Below are 22,755 nucleotides of genomic sequence, written 5' to 3'. Positions count from 1 at the left end.
ATATTTCCTTCGTTTTTTTTTTTTTTTCTGTGATGTTAATTTGTTCAATAATTTCCTTAAAACTGGAATTTAAAGAAAAATGCATGTGGATTTTAGTTTCTGAATTTACAAATTCGTTTCAATTGATACTGCAAGAACGGTGTTCTTAAATAAACAATTAAATATGTGATTTCATGTAACTGATAGCATAGGTAAATATGCACTATCTGTACTTGCAATTCTGAAAAATGTGTTTATAAATTTTGAATTTGCTCGCACTACCAACAGAATAATCACTAGCCGCCATTGTCTACAAAGGTAAGCAATATTAATGTATTGGGATATGACTTACACTGGGTTCGCTTTCAGAGAATGACCACAGAATGCGCTAGGGCCAATACTACCTGTGCCCATCCCTGCCTCTCCACTCTCCACCTGGTAACTGTTAGAGGAGGCTGCTGCAGCCGCAGGCAGAGCAGGTTACTCCAGAGCCAGACACACTGCAATCAGGTTAGGGTCAGCGCGTGTTGTATCAGTCCTCTCTGTGACCATCAGCCTAGCAGTCGTGCTCGCCATGAGACTCATGTCCTTACTCCTCGTCCTGCTGCTTGCAGTCACCGCATTTACTCGTAAGTACAGCTCTTTCAGTGTTGGCTTTGACTTAACAGGCAGTGGATGCGCCGGTAGCACCCGGCATGTTGTGATACATTGTAGCAATGCATCCTCGAGCTGGTGTAAATGAAGCTAAATGAATTAGTATTGTGTTGACCAATTGTTCATGTAATTAGTTTTTCTTCCCTCGACAGTGCTGTAGTAAGTACACGAGAGTTTCAGAAATGAATTAGGTAACTAAGTTCCTAATGAGGAATATTTCGGAGAATTTAAAAAGGTATTAACCTTCAATTATTTCGGGAAAATTCCTGCGAATTACTAGACTGTACAATGTAAAGCGAACTCCCTCCAATTCGAAATGGCAAGGTCAAGAGGAGCGCCCGATAGTTGAATGAGGAAAATACGTGGAGAAGGCCGTAAACAACTGTGGCCCCTCCAGTAGCTCAAGGTTTGTTTTGTTAGCCTGTTAACGTGAGCATCGAGATTAATGTCAGATGTGATCTATTTCTCATGGCAGCGGTCTTCAAACCAGCACGTAGCGACAGGTTAGCGGTTAACATTATTAATAGATCAAAAAACTAATGAAAAACGGTAGTTCATTTATTTCTTGACTTTACCGACCGAGTTCTCCTCCTGTACTGGAATCGCGGCGCTGTCTGTTGGCATGCAAGAGTATTTACTGTCACAATAAGGAACCCCTTTGCAGGGCAGTATTCCGGCACTCCAGCGTCTGCTAATGTCGACAGTCGTTCAGTCACTACTAATCTGCATTTAGGGCAGTCGCCCAGGTGGCAGATTCCCTATCTGTTGTCTTCCTAGCCTTTTCTTAAATGATAACAAAGAAATTGGAAATTTATTGAACATCTTCCTTGGTAAGTTATTCCAATCCCTAAGTCCTCTTCCTATATGCGAATATTTGCCCTAATTTTTCCTCTTGAATTCCAACTTAATCTTCACATTGTGATCTTTCCTTCTTTTAAAGACACCACTCAAGCTTATTCGTCTACTGATATCATTCCACACCCTCTCTACACTGACAGCTCTGAACATAACACAGGCTACGGCCACACGAGCAGGTAATGCTGTTGGAAGTCGGCAGCAAATACAGGAGGAAAAATGTGCACCTTCTGTTGCAATGTGATGGGCCACACTTGCCAGTAAATGCAGTTCGCCGGAAGCAGTTCAAGGTCTTGCTGTTGAAGGGATAGGCCAGAGCCCATTTCTTTCACTGCATAAATTGTTGCGCAGTGGCCACAAGAGACGGTATTTACTGTGTATTTAATATTCGTTCATCACGTATATAACAATAGTACATTTACGAAATATGGAATATGTGGATGGTGAACGTGTCATTCTGGAAGTGTACAATACGCGCAGGAGCGGCGCTAAGAAGTTCGGGGCTCCCCCCCGCAATAACTGAAAATGTGCCCCTCGTTTCCTGGTGAGGAAAGTTACATGTTCATTTCGTAGTACAAGATTGTGTATCATTACAATGAACGACGACGACGACGACGGCATTTCACCACGCATAACTGACAGACTGAAAGAGTTCAGTGACATTCGGTATTATTTAAAAAATGCCTGGGTAAAGCTTCAGGGTCTCATGAATTAGGGCAAATTTACCCTTCGTTGACGTTTCACTGATAATAGGATGAATCCACCACTTTTTTTTCTTGTCAACGCCGCCTCAGCCGTACAAGTTTTTAGCCTAAGTCGAGCAGCTCGTCTCCTTTCTGCCAAGTCTTCCCAGCCCAAACTTTAACATTTTTATAACGCTACTCTTTTTTTTAATCGCCCAGAACAAATCAAGCTGCTTTTCTTTGGATTTTTCAAGTTCTTGAATCAAGTAATCCTGGCGAGGGCATGAATGGGGCTGCACACACACACAGGACTATATTTATTTATTTATTTATTTATTTATTTATTTATTTATTTATTTATTTATTTATTTATTGATTTATTGATTTATTGATTTATTTATTTATTTGAAGCAATGTAACATACTTCATTTTCTTGAAAAATAAGAGTTTACTTTAAATTGAGTTGCTAATTTTTCAGTGGCGTAAACATAAATCATTTCGTGTTTTGTCACAGACACGGATGTAACCGTTATTATTACAGATAATAAGTTATTCTACTGCATTTCTTCGTTCTATGAAGTATACGCGTTGCCTTCTGGTTCCTAATTGCAACTAATATGTTTATTCTCAACCCCAATTCTCATTTCGAATCCCTATACATGCTGTACCTAACGCTACCTGCAGTACAGAACATAGAACAAGTAGTATATTCAACAGATTAGTGATGTGCGCGAGCGTCTGACCTCATGGCTGAATGATCAGCATTGAGGCCTTCGGTTCAGGAAGTCCTGGGTTCATATCCGGCCGGATATGAGATTTTAATTCTTCTGGCTCGGGGGCTGTGTGTTGGTGTTTGTTCCAACACTGTCCTCATCACATGCACACAACACACCATACTACCAAACACCACGAATACGCTATGGTGATTAAATCTCTCCACATAGCGGTAGCGTCAGGAAGGGCATCAGACCGTTAAACAGGGCCAAATCCTTATGTGCGACACAATTCTCATCCGCGACCCCGCATTTGTGGGCAAAGCGGCAGAAGTGGTGTGCGCGATTGATGCATGGAATCGCGAGCGTAGACTTTCGAGTCATGTCTCGGACCCTCTTCACATACGAGGACTCATTCGTACTTCGCCCTCACGTTTTCGAATCTGGTCAGTGGAGGATTCTGGATTTTTAAATTGTCATAACATTTCGTACCATGAGGGGCCGATGACCTACATTTTAGGCCCCTTTAAACCACAAGCATCATCACATACGAGGACTAGATTCCACGTGACCTCTCACGCCCATGTGCCAAAAGCCGGGTAGTAAGCCCGGAAGTGGATGAATGCGAATGAGTCTGGAATACAAGAAGTTCAAAAGATTTATTTTGTATTTATGACGATGGTAACGAATTCCGCCTAATATGGACGGAAGAATGCCGAGTAAGTGGCCTAGTATCGTTTAGAGAGCCCGGCCCCGCGGTTTAGGGGGCAACGCGTCCGCCTGTCACCCGGCGGCCGGGTCAGGGGTTTTTAATTGTAAATTACCAATATCCCTGGCCTGGGGATTGGGTATTTGTGTCGTCCTTAACGTTCCTTTCCTCACATTCAACACTCTACACTGCCGCTATTACACTTACACGCGCGCGCGGCTGTGAGCTTGCATCTGGGAGATAGTAGGTTCGAATCCCACTATCGGCAGCCCTGAAGATGCTTTTCCGTGGTTTCCCATTTTCACACCAGGCAAATGCTGGGGCTGTACCTTAAGGCCACGGCCGCTTCCTTCCAACTCCTAGGCCTTTCCCATCCCATCGTCGCCATAAGACCTATCTGTGTCGGTGCGACGTAAAGCCCCTAGCAAAAAAAATTGTTCCTTAAATAAGGCCACGGCCGCTTCCTTCCAGCTCCGAGCCCTTTCCTATCCCATCGTCGCCATAAGACCTATCTGTGTCGGTGCGACGTAAAGCCCCTAGCAAAAAAAAAAAAAAAAAAAAAAAAAAAAAAAACACGTACACGCAGGTTTCTCTCAAATGGTGAAACTAGTGACAAAAGATCTGTAAAGGTCGATGCCATGAACAAATATAATTGAATTAAAAAATATAAAATCGTTTAGAGACAAATACAATAAGGCGATACAACCATGGGGCGTATGTTCATAGGGATTTTTGTGTTCTGGGATTACTTATCACATGTTTGGGAACACTCTGTATTAGAAACGCTCAACACCATTTTCTAACAAAATCCTCGAAGAATACAAATATATGCACGAGGAAGGTGGAGAGCATAAGCTGCTGAAACTGCATAATTGACATGAACCCCAATGTGACTGATGTAATTACTGCGACATATAATAATAATAATAATAATAATAATAATAATAATAATAATATGCAGCTTCCAACTGGGTTAGGGCGCAGTGTGTATGGATCCAAGCTATCTCCGACTTGAGACACTCTGGTTCGATTAGCATCCGGGCACAGGACAGGACTCGACTATACTAGACTCCATCGCCAGGCCAACACTAAAGCTGAGAGCTCAGGCCGTCCTTCCTTCCTTTGCTGACATTCCACATATTGGTTGCCGGAGGCATCTCATAGGAGTTGGGGTTTGTAGTCGGCCTCACGTATTTTGGTAGCGCTACAGCTGTCCAACGTTACAGGATAAGAACACATAGCCTTCGGCTCTACAGCTCTGCATTCGGGAGGCTGTGGGCTGGTCACGCCATCGGCTGTCCTGAGAATGGTTTTCCGTGGTTTTTCAGAAAGCTAGGACAGTTCCTTTTACAGACCACGGCCACTTTCTTATCACACTTCTCCATAGTGATGTGCTTGAGCGCGGCTCAAGCTGCTCGAACAGATGACGTCAGTTTTCGAATAAGTTCGAGCTTTTGTGCGCGCCGCAACCTAGCACCTTGCTCTTGCGAACACCCAGAAAACTTGGGAAGGATGTGCAAGAGTATTACGCCGGACAGTACGGGTTCGTCCTCTGTTTACTTTTACTTCTGTGTCTTTTGTACATATCATTTCGACCCATATCTGTATATTGGAGACAGTCAAAATTTGTTTGTGCGATGATTAGTTACAAATGCCTCCATCATAATAAATCAATTGTCTACTAAAATGCGTTGCTTGGACCGCATGACAAATGCAGAAAAAGGAAGCTATTACATGTGTCAAAATAGTTACATATTTGAATGGTTATAAGACTAAAAATTTATATTTTATCTTCAGCTGTTGACACATTTCTCGCTCGGCTCAATGACTAAATGGTTGGGGTCGGAATTTTTAACACCATGAGATGGTGTCTGTTTTGTTTGTTCCGGATGAGCTGAAAAACTACTGGACCGATTGACCTGAAGTTTGGTAAAGGATTCAGCTTGAAATCTCGAGTAACTTTTGTTTTCTATTTGCTTTACGTCGCGCCGACACAGATAGGTCTTATGGCGACGATGGGACAGGGAAGGGCTAGGAGTGGGAAGGAAGCGGCCGTGGCCTTAAGGTACAGCCCCAGCATTTGCCTGGTGTGAAAATGGGAAACCACGGAAAACCATCTTTAGGGCTGCCGACAGTGGGGTTCGAACATACTGTCTCCCGAATACTGGATACTGGCCACACTTAAGCGACTGCAGCTATCGAGTTCGGTTCGAATCACTTTTGATTTTCATATATATATTTCACGCAATTAGACAGTAACATTGCTCCATAATAATATTTATAAATATATTCGTTTACACGATTGATAAGATGTCAATTCTTTCTTACTCAATTCCTTCTATACGAACAAAAAGGGTAATTCTCTCCCAAGAAGTGGATTCAAACACCCCAACATTGGGGACAGAAGCAGAACCTCTCCTGCCGCGTTATTACACTGCTGCCTTAGCCACCCAAAGCATGACATTGAAAGAATAATATTACCATATTCACAATTTTGCGTCAAACGTGCGGTTGTTACAAGATAAACAAGTACTGCCTTGGGAGGAAATACTCTTCCGGTAATACGCGGGGAATATTACGGATACATGCTTTGTCTTTTTCATAGCATATTATCACAATCTAAGCCTTCTAATTTTATGGGCAATCTTTATTCCCCATAAGATATACGTCAATGACTGAATGTAGTATTATATGACAGCACGCACCTTCGTTATCAATATCAATACATACACCCAAGGGTGCCTATGCCCGGGGGCAAGGGGGGACTGCCCCCCACCCCTACTCTCAGGAAAAGGTAAAAATCTAATGTAGTCAGGTGGTTTTCTTTCAAGAAAATTATTTAAAAGTCGGCATTACGTAGAAGTGCTTGTATCGCCCTCGCCAACAGGCAGAGGATACCGTGGGTGTTATTCTACCGCGGAATAAAAGTCGCCATTCATCTTCCAAAATGTTAAAAATACTACATACCCCCAGGTCTAGGCCCCCCTCCCCCCTACAAACTGTCATATGGGCGCCCATGCATACACCTGCGTGAATGGTGCTTCACTTCATATGTTATTTGCCTGTCTGCACGTTCGCCCTGTAGCCCGAGTCAAGACTTCGACTTCGACTTCGCCTTCGGTCACGTGACTGCTCGAGCTTGCTTTGAACAGGCTCGAATATCGGCGCGTATCGGGTGTGCTCGATCCCGCACGAACACGGGTATCGTTTGCCCATCACTACATCTCTGCACCTCAAACCACCGCAGCACAACACCTGGCCTGGGAGAGGACATTATCCTGTAGGAGGCCCGCCGTAAGCTATATTTTAAAAAGGAAAATAACCGTGATTATAATACTTTCAAATGGTCAAGGTAATTTAGTTACTGAACATGGACACACTCGTCTGAAAATGGTTTAACATACAGAAGATATAAATTATGGAATCCTTAATGCATTTCCTATTCCTTTCCGTTGTCACTTGATTTAGTGGCTTGGTCGAACTTCGCCAAATCGGTATACGCTGAGCGAATAAATTCTCGCAGATGAATTGTTTCTGTTCTCAATGTTAGTGTACATTTCCATTAATTTGAGGTCTCTCCAGCGTTTGTCTGGAGTGCACTTACAAAAATAATACTTGTCTTTCCCTCCGTTATCTGATGGTCTGCAATAATGTGGATTAAGCCTTTTTTACGGTCGGATGCCCTTCCTGGCGCCGACCCTCTGTGAAGAGATGTATTTACTTTTACGTGTTTCTTTGGTGGTTAATAATGTGGTATGTTGTGTGTAAATGAAAATGTGCACTATGACGATCACAAGCACCTAGCCTCGAGTTAGAGGAAGCAACCAAACATAGATAAAACCGCAGGCCACTTTGCTGACAACTCAGCCAAGGAGCCGAACCTTGGATGTCAGATATGAATGGTGAACTTTGAGCCCCAGAGCAATACTTACCAATTTCGGTTGAACTTGTTTTCCTTAAACTATGCTAGTTTAATTCAAAACCATTGGATCAATAAATGACTAGTTTATCCATTGATCCCCTTGGCTAATTCCTCTAGCTGGGGTACTAGGTGTTTGTATTAATCTTGATGTACATCTTACTTTACATCAGCCACCACAGAAACACACCATATAGCGGCTGGCATCGGGAAGGACTTTCGGCCATAAAACTGAGCTTAATCCTCATTGGTGCAGACTCCAGATAATTGTAAAATAGACAAGGAAAGGGAAGAATTCAAAATTTGTTTGCGTGGTTCTCCTGTTGTAAGAGTGTATTTATTACGAACACTTAAAGTATTTAGTGATATTTTCCCTACATTCTACGTTCCTACATAGGTTTTTACATTTCTTAAAGCCTGAATTCATCTGAGAATATTAACGTCACGAAACATTATCAGTGTAAGCCTATCATATTAGACCCGAAACTAACGATAACACACACCACACACATCCACACCCATTAATTAATTAATTAATTTCGTGTGGCTATTTCTAGCTGAGTGCAGCCCTTGTAAGGCAGACCCTCCGATGAGGGTGGGCGGCATCTGCCATGTGTAGGTAACTGCGTGTTATTGTGGTGGAGGATAGTGTTATGTGTGGTGTGCGAGTTGCAGGGATGTTGGGGGCAGCTACGCCAGGCGGCGATACTGTTATTCGATGTCCCCCTTCCTACATATCATTCTACAACTTTCTAATTATTTACCCCTCTGACAGTAAGAACAGCTGGGTGGGGGAAGAAATGGCGTCAAGGGAAAGACCGGACAATGAGTCAGCTTGCACAAGCCTGAATTATTTTGCTTTTCCCTACCTGTTACTGGTCCTTGAATCATCTCCTTGCGGTCCCACGTAATAGCGCACGACAGAAATTCCAACATAATAGAACAGAGAGCCTATCTTTTCAACAACCATTAAGGTATTCCTCTGTTTCTTACCATCCTTCGACGAGTCCATCCTGCTACTTTTAAATTTTTATTCTTCTTGGTGGGACTGAGACCAACGGCATTGAAGTCCCTGGATTCGATTTCCGGCCAGTCCAGGGATTTTAATTCTGGACTGAATAGTGGAGCGGGGTTCAATCATTCTCTGGACATCAGTTGAAGAACTGTCTGATATGACAGGCTGAGGACCTGACCACGAACGCCAAGCTATACGACTGAGGATGTCGTCGTATCGATCACGTGGCTCTCCAATATGTACAAGCAACCTGGCTTTTTTCTGAAAATCAAGACTGTTAGTGGAGTGTATGTGCCACTGTTAGTTGGGACGGCTGATAGTAAACTGCCAGAAAAGAGTGTAAATTGCGTCAGCGGACAACTTCGGGCCTTTTGCACTTCAGTGATCATAAACCCCCCCCCCCCTTCCGGCGATAAGCGTGACAAGCTACATGTCTGGCGAAATAGTCAAAAATCAATATATCGATAGCAAGGATATCGATACATACAGACTTTAATTGAAATAAGGTGCATCGTTAGAACTCGTGGTTTTCTAAGCAAACAACTTCAAACTCTTTACTCCTATGTTGTTGTTTTTGTTTTTTTGCTATTTTGCTTTACGTCGCACCGACACAGATAAGTCTTATGGCGACGATGGGACAGGAAAGGCCTAGGAATAGGAAGGAAGCGGCCGTGGCCTTAAGGTACAGCCCCAGCATTTGCCTGGTGTGAAAGTGGGAAACCACGGAAAACCATCTTCAGGGCTGCCGACAGTGAGTTTCGAGCCCACTATCTCCCGCATGCGAGCTCACAGCTGCGCGCCCCTGACCGCACGGCCAACTCGCCCGGTCCTATCCTAATTAATGTAGGAAAAAATATAACACGAAACTTTGTAAATGTGTTTGAGAAGTCAGTAGGCACTGGACACCCCCTCTGCTAAACAGATCGTCAATACAGCCGTGATTTCACCAGGTCGCCCTTCCCCGTCCAAGGATGTGCAATGTTCTAGGTAATTGTGTCTCGAGGTCAGTGCACTGCAACCTGCTTAAGGCTACGGCCACACTTGCGTGTATTCCCGCAGCGGGACTGCGGAAAATCCCGCGCTAAAAATGCACACTGACTTTAATGGGACTGACCACACTTGCGGGAAGAAGATACTGCGGGACAAGGGACAAGGCGCGTCTTCAAGGTCGCCCGCTCGAGAATGGGCCGGGGTCCGCTTTCTTTGCGTGTTTCCCGCTCTCCCGCTCAGCAGTGCCTGGCCACACTTGCGGGAAGATGATGCTGCGGTTTTATTGTGCTCTTGTTCGTGTTTAAAACTTAGGGGAATGTTAGACAGTGAACTGATAATTTTGGAGGTACAAAGGAACCTGTGCCTTTACGACACCTTAATGTCAATGCGAGTTTTTCTTCCTCAGGAATACATTTCCGCAGCCTTGTTTCTTTTGCTAATATCATACAGAAAAGCAGTTCAAATGAGGTCACGTACATTCTTGGTTGTCTTTTAGTTTATTTTGTAGGAGCACAAATTGTCCAGTTGATGACCAGTCACTTAATATAGGATGGATCCAATATTTACTTTGACGACGACGACGACGACGACGACGACGACGACGACGACGAAGAACAAGCAACGTAGCACATAACGCAACAACGGAGTTGTTATTTAAAAATGGAATGCCTTCCATATGCAGAGCAATGGCGATGTTTTGCTACTCACAATATACAACACACTAATAAAATCACGCCGTACAAATACGTACCACGTGTCTTCGTCAAGCTGCGTGAAAAACACGCAGAAATCCAGCGTGAACAAACCACAAGTGTGGCCACGTGTCTTCGTCCAGCTGCGTGAAAAAGACGCAGTCCCGCTGCGGGAAAACACGCAAGTGTCGTTGTTCCACTTCGAACAGTTTCCTTTCCTCGCATGATTTAACACCTTTAATATCGCCCTAGGTGAAGCCTCCGCGCGTCGGCCTCTCACCGCTGGGTTCCGTGGTTCAAATCCTTGTCACTCCATGTGAGATTTGTGCTGGACAAAACGGAGGCGGGACAGGTTTTTCTCCGGATACTCCGGTTTTCCTTGTCATCTTTCATTCCAGCAACACTCTCCACTATAATTTCATTTCATCTGTCAGTCATTAATCATTGCCCCAGAGGAGTGCGACAGGCCTCGGCAGCCGGCACAATTCCTATCCTCGCCGCAAGATGGAGGCTTCATTCATTCCATCCCTGACCCGGTCACTGACTGGAAAACAGGTTGTAGGATTTTATTTTCAATATCGCCGTAGGTAACTGGTAAATGAAAAACGGATATATACCTCGAGCTACAGCGGATAACATAGCCCAGTAAGCGTGATCCAAGTACACAACTTAAACGATATTTTGTCACAGGTACTTCCGTGACAGCGTATCTGATATATCGGTAACAGAAAAATATCGGAGACAAAGTAGCAGGCTGTGATTTATCGACCATCTCTACATGTATGTAGGGCAGTATTTGACAGTTGCGTATTAACATACGGTTTTTTTTGTTTTTTTTTTTGCTTTACGTCGCACCGACACAAATACGTCTTACGGCGACGATGGGATAGGAAAGGCCTAGGAATTGGAAGGAAGCGGCCGTGGCCTTAATTAAGGTACAGCCCCGGCATTTGCCTGGTGTGAAAATGGGAAACACCGGGCGAATTGGCCGTGCGTGTAGAGGCGCGCGGCTGTGAGCTTGCATCCGGGAGATAGTAGGTTCAAATCTCACTATCGGCAGCCCTGAAAATGGTTTTCCGTGGTTTCCCAATTTCACACCAGGCAAATGCTGGGGCTGTACCTTAATTAAGGCCACGGCCGCTTCCCTCCAACTCCTAGGCCTTTCCTATCCCATCGTCGCCATAAGACCTATCTGTGTCGGTGCGACGTAAAGCCCCTAGCAAAAAAAAATGGGAAACCACAGAAAACCATCTTCAGGGCTGCCGACAATGGGGTTCGAACCCACTATCTCCCGATTACTGGATGAATTTGTGCCGTTCCATTTAAAAATATGGAGTTGTATCAATATCTCGGTTATTAATCACCCCCATGAGACTAAGTAGCATGTTATTTTATAAGACCCTGGGTACCATTTACGAATATGAAAACAGAATGCCGATATCTTTAATGGTTTAGAAGATATTTTTGTGTAACATGTTAGGTGACTAACCCTGTATATGCAAACACAATATTTACTTAAATTTTCTTGTCACGAGGAAACGAAAGAAAGACCGCGAATCCTTCTGCACTTCATAGTTATTGCAGCCAAACGCAGCACATATCTTTCCACTCATATTGACAGGAGATATAAGGGAATAACACACGCTACTATTTACTTATGTCAACTTATTGCAAACGCATAAATAACCCCAAGAACTTCGCAAACAAATGCACGTGTTCTTATGACAGAATCAGTAATTCTCAGGTCACTCTGCTAGATAGAGCTCTAATCGCTGTCCCTCGATTTCTCGCAGAGTGTCGCATATTGTCTCTACTGTATTTGCTTATACCACGTGCTTCAACGCTGCCCGGATTTTGCTTTCCTGAAGACAAACTTCAGCAAACTGCCAAGAGCCGTCACAGAATTGGTGGAGAATGACTTGCTCCTTGTAGTGTTCATTAAGATTGTGCTAGATGTTAGGGGAAGTCTTGACCAAATATCTGGGATGGCAGCCGCTGTCAGGGGTGTAGAGTCCTGCAATGAAATCCAGGGTGGGAGGAGATAGGAATAGTAGCCAGTGTGCTACGAGGTGATGTAGGTGGAACAGTAGACCTAAAGCCAGATGAACGGGCTCCACTGAAGTTTAGTCTCATCACTTCATGTGGTGGTAAGAGATCATTCTTACAGTGCGGGAACATTCGTGCGAAGGGATGTAGTCACTATTGCGTGTTTCTGTGGTGGTTGGTAGTGTGGTGTGCTCAATCAATCAATCAATCACTACTGATCTGCATTTAGGGCAGTCGCCCAGGTGGCAGATTCCCTATCTGTTGCTTTCCTAGCTTTTTCCTAAATGATTTCAAAGAAATTGGAAATTTATTGAACATCTCCCTTGGTAAGTTATTCCAATCCCTAACTCCCCTTCCTATAAATGAATATTTGCCCCAGTTTGTCCTCTTGAATTCCAACTTTATCTTCATATCGTGATCTTTCCTACTTTTATAAACGCCATTCAAACCTATTCGTCTACTAATGTCATTCCACGCCATCTCTCCGCTGACAGCTCGGAACATACCACTTAGTCTAGCAGCTCTTCTTCTTTCTCTCAATTCTTCCCAACCCAAACATTGCAACATTTTAGTAACGCTACTCTTTTGTCGGAAATCACCCAGAACAAATCGAGCTGCTTTTCTTTGGATTTTTTCCAGTTCTTGAATCAGGTAATCCTGGTGAGGGTCCCATACACTGGAACCATACTCTAGTTGGGGTCTTACCAGAGACTTATATGCACTCTCCTTTACATCCTTACTACAACCCCTAAACACCCTCATAACCATGTGTAGAGATCGGTACCCTTTATTTACAATCCCATTTATGTGATTACCCCAGTGAAGATCTTTCCTTATATTAACACCTAGATACTTACAATGATCCCCAAAAGGAACTTTCACCCCATCAACACAGTAATTAAAACTCAGAGGACTTTTCCTATTTGTGAAACTCACAACCTGACTTTTAGCCCCGTTTATCAACATACCATTGCCTGCTGTCCATCTCACAACATTTTCGAGGTCACGTTGCAGTTGCTCACAATCTTGTAACTTATTTATCACTCTATAGAGAATAACATCATCCGCAAAAAGCCTTACCTCCGATTCCACTCCTTTACTCATATCATTTATATATATAAGAAAACATAAAGGTCCGATAACACTGCCCTGAGGAACTCCCCTCTCAACTATTACAGGGTCAGACAAAGCTTCACCTACTCTCACTCTCTGAGACCTATTTTCTAGAAATATAGCAACCCATTCAGTCACTCTTTTGTCTAGTCCAATTGCACTCATTTTTGCCAGTAGTCTCCCATGATCCACCCTATCAAATGCTTTAGACATGTCAATCGCGATACAGTCCATTTGACCTCCAGAATCCAAGATATCTGCTATATCTTGCTGGAATCCTACAAGTTGAGCTTCAGTGGAATAACCTTTCCTAAAACCGAATTGCCTTCTATCGAACCAGTTATTAATTTCACAAACATGTCTAATATAATCAGAAAGAATGCCTTCCCAAAGCTTACATACAATGCATGTCAAACTTACTGGCCTGTAATTTTCAGCTTTATGTCTATCACCCTTTCCTTTATACACAGGGGCTACTATAGCAACTCTCCATTCATCTGGTATAGCTCCTTCGACCAAACAATAATCAAATAAGTACTTCAGATATGGTACTACATTCCAACCCATTGTCTTTAGTATATCCCCAGAAATCTGATCAATTCCAGCCGCTTTTCTAGTTTTCAACTTTTGTATCTTATTGTAAATGTCATTGTTATCATATGTAAATTTTATTACTTCTTTGGCCTTAGTCTCTTCCTCTATCTCGACATTATCCTTGTAACCAACAATCTTTACATACTGCTGACTGAATACTTCTGCCTTTTGAAGATCCTCACATACACACTCCCCTTGTTCATTAATTATTCCTGGAATGTCCTTCTTGGAACCTATTTCTGCCTTAAAATACCTATACATACCCTTCCATTTTTCACTAAAATTTGTATGACTGCCAATTATGCTTGCCATCGTTATCCTTAGCTGCCTTCTTTGCTAGATTCAATTTTCTAGTAGTTCCTTCAATTTCTCCTTACTTCCACAGCCATTTCTAACTCTATTTCTTTCCAGTCTGCACCTCCTTCTTAGTCTCTTTATTTCTCTATTATAATAAGGTGGGTCTTTACCATTCCTTACCACCCTTAAAGGTACAAACCTGTTTTCGCATTCCTCAACAATTTCTTTAAACCCATCCCAGAGTCTGTTTACATTTTTATTTACCGTTTTCCACCGATCATAGTTACTTTTTAGAAACTGCCTCATACCTGCTTTATCAGCCATATGGTACTGCCTAACAGTCCTACTTTTAAGACCTTCCTTTCTATCGCATTTATTTTTAACTACCACAAAAACAGCTTCATGATCACTAATACCATCTATTACTTCAGTTTCCCTATAGAGCTCATCTGGTTTTATCAGCACCACATCCAGGATATTTTTCCCTCTGGTTGGTTCCATCACTTTCTGAATCAGCTGTCCTTCCCATATTAACTTATTTGCCATTTGTTGGTCATGCTTCCTGTCGTTCGCATTTCCTTCCCAATTTACATCTGGCAAATTCAGATCTCCCGCTACAATCACATTTCTTTCCATGTCGTTTCCCACATAGCTTACTATCCTATCAAATAATTCCGAATCCGCATCAGTGCTACCCTTTCCCGATCTGTACACTCCAAATATATCAAGTTGCCTATTATCTTTAGAAATGAGCCTTACACCTAGAATTACATGTGTCTCATCTTTAACTCTTTCGTAGCTTACAAATTCTTCTTTCACCAGAATGAAAACTCCCCCTCCCACCTTTCCTATCCTATCTCTACGATACACACTCCAGTGCCGTGAGAAAATTTCTGCATCCATTATATCATTTCTCAGCCATGATTCGTCTGAATATGTACAAGTGTTGGGACAAACACAAACAACCAGTCACCCGAGCCAGGAGAATTAAACACACGCGATTAAAATCCGTGACCCGGCCGGGTATCGAACCCGGTATACTCTGAACCGAAGGCCTCAACGCTGACCATTTAGCCAAATATTCGGACAAAATATTGAAAATATTGAATTTTGCTGGGAATTCAGTTCCACATTGCCTCATCTCCTTCCAAACTTCAACAGGGATGACATCAGGTCTGGTTGCTCTGCTGTTTTTTCTTTGCACGGATGTACAGTAGCTGCAACCTCGGTAGGTGTGATAGGTGGAACTGCTCTCTGCACTGGATTAGCTGTGGGAATAGTCGGACGTGGGAATTCCTTGTTACAAATTATATTATTCAACATGAATCAATCATCTGCATTTTATTTTCAACGAACTTGGAAGTTTATCGAACATTTCCCTCGATAACTTAATCCAATCCGTTCCTCCTCGTCCTATAAATGAATATTTGCACCAATCTGGCCATTGCAACTTTATCTTCATATTCTGATCTTTCCTAATTTTAATAGCTCCACTCGAGCGTATTCTTCTACTTACGCCATTCCACGCCAACTCACCACTAACAGCTCGAAATATATCGCATAGTCGATCATCTCGTCTCCTTACCCACAAGTCTTCCCAGCCCAAAATTTGCAACATTTTAGGAAAACTACTCCTTTGTCGGAAATCACCCAGAACAAATCGTGCTGCTTTCCTTTGAATTTTCTAGTTCTCGTATCAAGTAGTCCTGGTGAGAGTCCCATACACTGGAGCAATAGTCTGTGGTCTTACCAAAGACGTATACGCTCTCTCCATTACATCCTTACTACAACCCCTAAATACTCAAACAACCCTGTGAAGAAATCTGTAACCTTTCTTAACTGCCTCGTTAATATGATTACCCCAGTGAAGATCATTCCTTATATTAACACCTAGACACTTACCTTGTTCTCCATGAGAACCTATCACCCCATCAACACAGTAACTAAAACTGAGAGGACTTCTCCTCTTGGTGAAACTTACACGTGACTTTTTATCCCATTTACATTCATACAATTGTCTGCTGTCAATCTCACTACATTGTTTAAGTCCCCCTGCGGTCGCTCAGAATCCTGCAACTCGTTAACTACTCTATACAGTATAACATCAACAATTATCCTTATGTGATTCCAGATATTTACTCATATCATTAATATATATAAGAAAATATAAAGTTCCAATACTACTGCCCTGCGGGACCCCCTCCTAATCATTACAGGATCAGATAACTCTTCACCTACTCTAATTCTCTGAGTTCTATTTTCTAGAAATGTAGCCACCCATTCAACCACTATTTTTTTCTAGTAGAATTGCTCACATTTTTGTAAGTAATCTCCCATGATCTACCCTTTCAAAAGCCTTTGATAGGTTAATACCGATACAGTGTATTTGACGTCATGAATCTAAAATATCTGCTATATCTTGCTGGAATCCTGCAAGTTGAGCTTCAGTGGAATAACCTTTTCTAAACCCGAACTGCCTTCTATCAAACCAGTTCGTAATTTCGCAGACGTGTCTGATACAATCAGAAAGAATGCTTTCCCAGAGCTTACAAACTACATGTGTCGAGCTGACTGGCCTGTAATTTTCCGTTCTTTGTTTGTCGCCCCTTCCCTTGCACACTTGGGTTAATGTTGCAACTCTCCATTCATATGGACACTCCCCTTGTTCATTAATGAACCAAGGAATATCATTCCGGGAACCTGTTTCTGCCTTAAAGTATCTATACATGACCTTAAATTGCTCCCTAAAATTCATGTGGCTCCCAAATTTGTTTGCCATCATGTTTTCTTTAGCTGATCTTTTTGCTGCTGAGTTACAGTGTACCGGCCAGTGTTTAAGTATGTCCGCTGAGTTTCGAAGGAGCTGTTTTTGATGTGGACGACATGGCCAATATTTGCAGTGGCACGATGACGAGATCTCGTGATTCTATAGATAGTATTGGCTCTGCGGGTTGATCTAATAGTTCATAGTGGTCTCGAACGTAATTGTCCTTACCGGTTTCTTCTGTTCGTTTGGTGACAGATTTGATTTCTGTATAGCGGTGGTGATCTTCTTGGACATAACCGCGCACTGGACCTCATCATTCTACCACCAGACCTGTTTGTCGTAGAGATGGACACTATCGACTGAAAACCACTATCGACTAATCGGGCGATAATCCCTTCGAACTATCGTCTGAATAGTCGAATGTTTTCTGTCGAATAAAAGTATTCATATAATGCAAGTAGTCAGTCGTTCCATGAAAAACATTCGAATATTTCCAGTCAAAACACTCCGTAACAAAAGTGGGGAGTCGTACTTTTACGAATTCGATTTATTTTAACACAATTTATCAATAATTATAAATCACTTGTATAGACACCCATTAAAACAAACTTGTTGTATTGAGTGACTTACAAATTTATTCAAAGGGACCAAGGTTCGCAGCCGAGAAGTCCACTCCGCTCCACATTAGGAATAAGAAGCTGCACCACCCGGAGATCAGAGGTTCGTATTCCATTCAATGACGGCGGATACCTTATCCTTAACGTACAACCTGTGTCTGAAAAGTTCGGTGAATGGTCGCCTAGTTTGTACACCACGCTACTTCGGACGATGCGCTCGCGCATACGCATTACGAGACATGACACCAAGTGCCCCCTATCGGTCAACTCAACACAGTTAAACGGAGTTGTACGCTGCAACACATCGCACGGAGTCAGTGTGAGGACTAGTGTCATTGCACAATGGAGTGCAAAACGGAGTAATGCCTTAATATGAAGCTTTGCTACCACCTAGGCAAAATGGCAACGGAAACACACGCAATGTTAGTGCAAGTTTACCACGCTACAGCAGTGAGTAAAAAGTGCGTTTTTGACTGGTTTAAACGCTTTCGAGATGGAAAGGAAGGTGTTGAGGACGAGGCGCGTTCGGGTCGCCCAACCACAAGCACATCTCCAGACAACATCGAACGAGTGCGACAAATGTTTGCGAATGATCGACGACTGTCCTTACGAATAATAGCAGATGAAGTGGGTGTAGGCAAGGACAGTGTAAGGACCATTGTTTACGAACATTTGAAAAAGCGGAAGATTTGTGCCCGGTTTTTACCGCACAACCTGACAGACGAGCAGAAGCAAACTCGGATGGAAACGTCGGGAGATTTCATTGACGTTTGTGACCAAAATCCGGAGGTGTTGAAAACCTTCATTACAGGACACGAGTCGTGGTGCTACCAGTATGATCCGGTGACCAACAGACAGTTAATGGCGTGGTGTTCAGCGTCTTCTACACCTCCCAAGACAAATCGGCGCACAAAGTCCAAGATTAAGACAATGCCGATCGCCTTCTTCGACAGCAATGGTGTCATTCATCATGAATTTGTACCCCAGGGTACACCTGTCAACGCGGAATTCTACGAGGGAATTTTGAAACGGCTACTGCAACGCATCAGACGGGTTCGACCTGAACTGTACTGGAGTGGACAGTGGAAGCTCCTCCACGACAATACCCGTCCGCACACCGCGATCCACGTGACCCAGTTTCTCGCTGAACGCCAGGCGACTGTTCTTCTACACCCTCCATATTCCCCAGATTTGGCGCCTGCAGACTTTTTTGTTTCCCAGTCTTAAATTAGCCCTGAAAGGCCACCGGTTCGACAGTGTAGCAGGTATCCATGAACGCGTGACAAGGGTTCTCCGGGAGATTCCAAAAGAAGCGTTTGCTGCCAGCTTCCAGCAGCTTTACAGTCGATGTCAAAAGTGTGTTGTAGCTAACGGAGATTACTTTGAAGGCCAGTAAAGGAGTTTTGTGTATAACTTACGTTGTCTTTATTTCGTGAGACCATTCACTGAACTTTTCAGACACAGGTTGTAGTTTCCCATGGGGTTTTCTACATTCATTCCTGGCAAATGCCACAATAGTACTGTACCTTGGACGCATACCCCAATACCGGACTTACATCACACTATCAAGGAACTCACAGTTGCGCAGGTTAAACTCCGATTTATGCACTCGTCCGTGCACGGGGCTAATAAATATAAATAGAGATATGCCCTTAATATGAACCAACGTCGTACGAATGGCCTCCCTTGGTGCTAACTGGACAGTGAAACGTAGAAAGATGACAATGAGGTTCTATTCCCGAGCAATGCTAACAATGTCAAACTTGCTTCTGTAATACACAATAAGGATATAATTATATGAGAATAGCCAAACACACTACTACGCTATTACTGTATTTTCTAGATTATTATTATGCCTTATTTATGAATAACGTAATTAATATAAACAAATATGCAACGAAACAAAGAGCACATAAACGACAAGAGAAAATCGCCATATCAAGTAGGTACCTATAAAGTTAACATATATATATATATATATATATATCCGAAGTGACCATAAACTGATAGCTCCATTCGCTTCCGCGGCGCTGTGACGGGAGTGCGACTGATTTCAGTCGACTTGCTTTGTGCTGACTGCACAGTGAAACTTGGAGAGATCCGTACGAGACTGCGACTGAATTCAGTCGACTTGTTTTTTAAAGTAGTAGACTGTTACGATAGTTTAAACTATCGACTAGTTCGATAGTTATCAGTCGATAGTGCCCATCTCTAGTTTGTCCACAAAACGCTTATCTGGTTTCGGCAGTCCTGCTATTTCTTTCGCACTCGATCGAATTCGTGCAGCGACAACACCCCATATATCCCTCACAAGGCGGTCAGTATTCAGGAAGGGATAGATGGTGTCCGTTAGCACTATTTCTTTGTCATGAAACTTTCACCACCGATGGTGACAAGTCAGGCAGGTTGGCGAAGGTCAAGCTGAAATTCAAGAAGCAGGAGTCTATGTTGAGAAGCGATGTTGTGGGATGGTATCACTTTAGAGTCAATTACTAGCCGCCGATCTTTCCCCATCCCCTCCCAGTAATCGATTTGCCACTTGTGACGACCACTGCTATATGAGATCATGTGGGACAGGCACTTTTTTCCAAGTCTCATTACAAGGCGCGTTCACCAGCTCCATTAAGCACGCCAAACCCGAATTCACCATGCACTCAATCGAAACATCCCTCGAGTTGAAAACATGGCTGTTGAGGTCTCCCGATTATCAAGTGTTCGCTGGCGTCGGTAGAGTGGATGCATGACTCCCATTCTGTCCAAAATCCATCTTATTCTTCTACTGGGCATCCTATCTGTAGTGCATAACAAGAGACGATACGTACTATTGTTGACCTGGTGACATCTCGAATGCCAATCGAGCGATCGGATATACGATCTACGTAGTTGATGTTGTCTCACAATCTCTCGGAGACGGCAGTTGCCACGCCATTTTGGTAAGCTGTTGTGCCATAGTATAAGAGCATGTACTGTATTTCCCCAATGTCACAGCCTTTCGCTCCTTTCCACTTGCCACAGGCAATGTCTACCCGTCGTAATTCGGCCATCTCACGCCAGTACAAAGTATTGAAAAGTACAAATCCCCGGCACTCCATGTCGTACGATGTCGATATGTTAAAGATCTCTGGTGGCACATTCGGTGTCTACCCGACAAAATTCATTAAAAATTAAGCCATAGGTCACACAATAAAGTTTTGGTTCGCTGTTGTGGTCTGGACGTGTAAAACGGAACGTCGAAATTGACTCGGTAGTCTAGATGGCGTCACAATACGCTGGCATTTGGTAGCTGTAGCCTTTCAGTTATTTTCATTATTACTTTACTTGAAATTTGCTACTTGCAAATAAAGTATATTAAGTTACTAATTAATTGATTTACTTTCTGATGTCTAAGGGCACTTTCAAAGAGCAAGGTAAATTGTATTTTTGCGATTTCCCCGAATCCCTCCTGCTCAATTGTCATACCCACTAGGGCTGACGGTCGAAGTCCCCTCCTCCCACTCCCACCCACCGAACTCTGTAACTACTTCCTGGATTCGTCCCTGCTCTTTGGGAATGTCAGAGTGACATAACGTCGTACGTGGGAAATTCAGAATGATATTTAACATTCTTCTGTTCATCAAACACTGATTAACCCGTATTCGTCCACAGTTCCGCTTTAGTTCTTGTAGGACTAATATTATCGTCCTTGATTTTCCGTTATGTTTACTTGCGACGTGGGTATGCTCATTAGTACTGTATTATTTTGGTACTCACGAAGTCGTCCAAGAGGCAAAGTGGATTTAGCTTTCTCCTGTTTCGACATGCAGTATGCAAGTTTCCGTACTCTCGAGCTTAATTTCCCGCGCTGACCTTAGTTACATGGTCGGTTACTGTAATGGTAGGCCTCTTCCCAAGTTAGCGACTTCAGTCCGGTTGAGGTTGGTAGCATTTAGAAGTATTTAAATACAACTTAGAGTCGTTGACTTCCGCTAAGTTGAGCAATTTCTTCGGTTCTAAATTTAGGTATCACATTTATAAGACCATTAAAAGTTAAAACTGACGGTAAAATTATTGTTATTGTTATTATTGTTATTATTGTTATTATGATTATTATCGTCGCATTTCTCAATTCATCACTCTGACAGATGCACGAAAATGAATGTACACTTCCTGACGAAAAAATTAAGAGGAAGAATTGTTTTACGTCCCCTAACTACTTTTAACGATTTTGGCGACGTCGAGATGTAGAAATTTTATCCCGCAAAAGTTCTTTAACGTGACTATCAAAAGAGCAACGTGTTTGAGCACCTTCAAAAAACATCGGTGTAAGCAGGAATCGACGTCACCAACTCGGGCTTAGACGACCAGCGCTTCTACAGACTCGCCACTCAAACCGGCACAAAAATTTGAACGAGTTTTTGTGCGGAAGAATGAGCGTTAAACTTCGGATACATCCTCCTGTAGTCAAATATTTCCCAACCGGGCAAGTTGGCCGTGCGGTTAGGAGCGTGCAGCTGTGAGCTTGCATCCGGGAGAGAGTGGGTTCGAATCCCACTGTCGGCAGCCCTGAAGGAGGTTTTCCGTGGTTCCCCATTTCCACACCAGGCAAGAGCTGGGGCTGTACCTTACAGCCACGGCCGCTTCCTTCCCACTCCCAGGCCTTTCCTATCCCATCGGCGCCATAAGACCTATATGTGTCGGTACGACGTAAAGCCACTAGCAAAAGAAAAAAAAATATTTCCTTCTTAATCTTTAATACACATTTGTCCAATACAGTCTTTGCTAATAAACGTAAACGTAGTAGTAGTAGTAGTAACTGTTTTACTAATTAAAATATTAAGGTTTTAATCCTCTGCATCGTTGTAATGGGAGCTAAAACGTTATGTAAAATGAAATCTTGGTCATCTGTACATAAACCTGCGCGATACTCGTATCATTTGACTATAGAGCATCCAGAGTTAAGAAAAGACTACAGGCCTTATGGGCCTGCTGCCTTCCACTGTTGCCATACTCGCTCACTCAGCGCGGCTCGGACACTGCTTGCGAAATACAGTCATGACATAAAATTATACAACGCTTGGTACAGCTGTTGCAAGACTAATAATAATCTAAATGCCAGATTATCTCCGGTCATTA

At 43.0% G+C, this 22,755-nt stretch overlaps 1 protein-coding gene across 1 annotated transcript in view; it reads left to right on the top strand.

Moving 5' to 3' along the window:
• Nucleotides 1-432: 432 nt before the first annotated feature.
• Nucleotides 433-22,755, top strand: part of LOC136862861 (CLIP domain-containing serine protease B4) — a 263,539-nt gene continuing 241,216 nt past the window's right edge. Inside the window, exon 1 of the mRNA XM_067139125.2 lies at nucleotides 433-608. Coding sequence (XP_066995226.2) covers nucleotides 554-608 — 55 coding nt within the window. The 5' untranslated portion in view covers nucleotides 433-553. The remainder of the gene's footprint in view (nucleotides 609-22,755) is intronic.

This window comes from Anabrus simplex, chromosome 2, assembly GCF_040414725.1.
Source record: "Anabrus simplex isolate iqAnaSimp1 chromosome 2, ASM4041472v1, whole genome shotgun sequence".
Lineage (NCBI taxonomy): Eukaryota > Metazoa > Arthropoda > Insecta > Orthoptera > Tettigoniidae > Anabrus > Anabrus simplex.
Note: the sequence above shows the minus strand (reverse complement) of the source record. Positions and strands in the feature narration are given on the sequence as shown.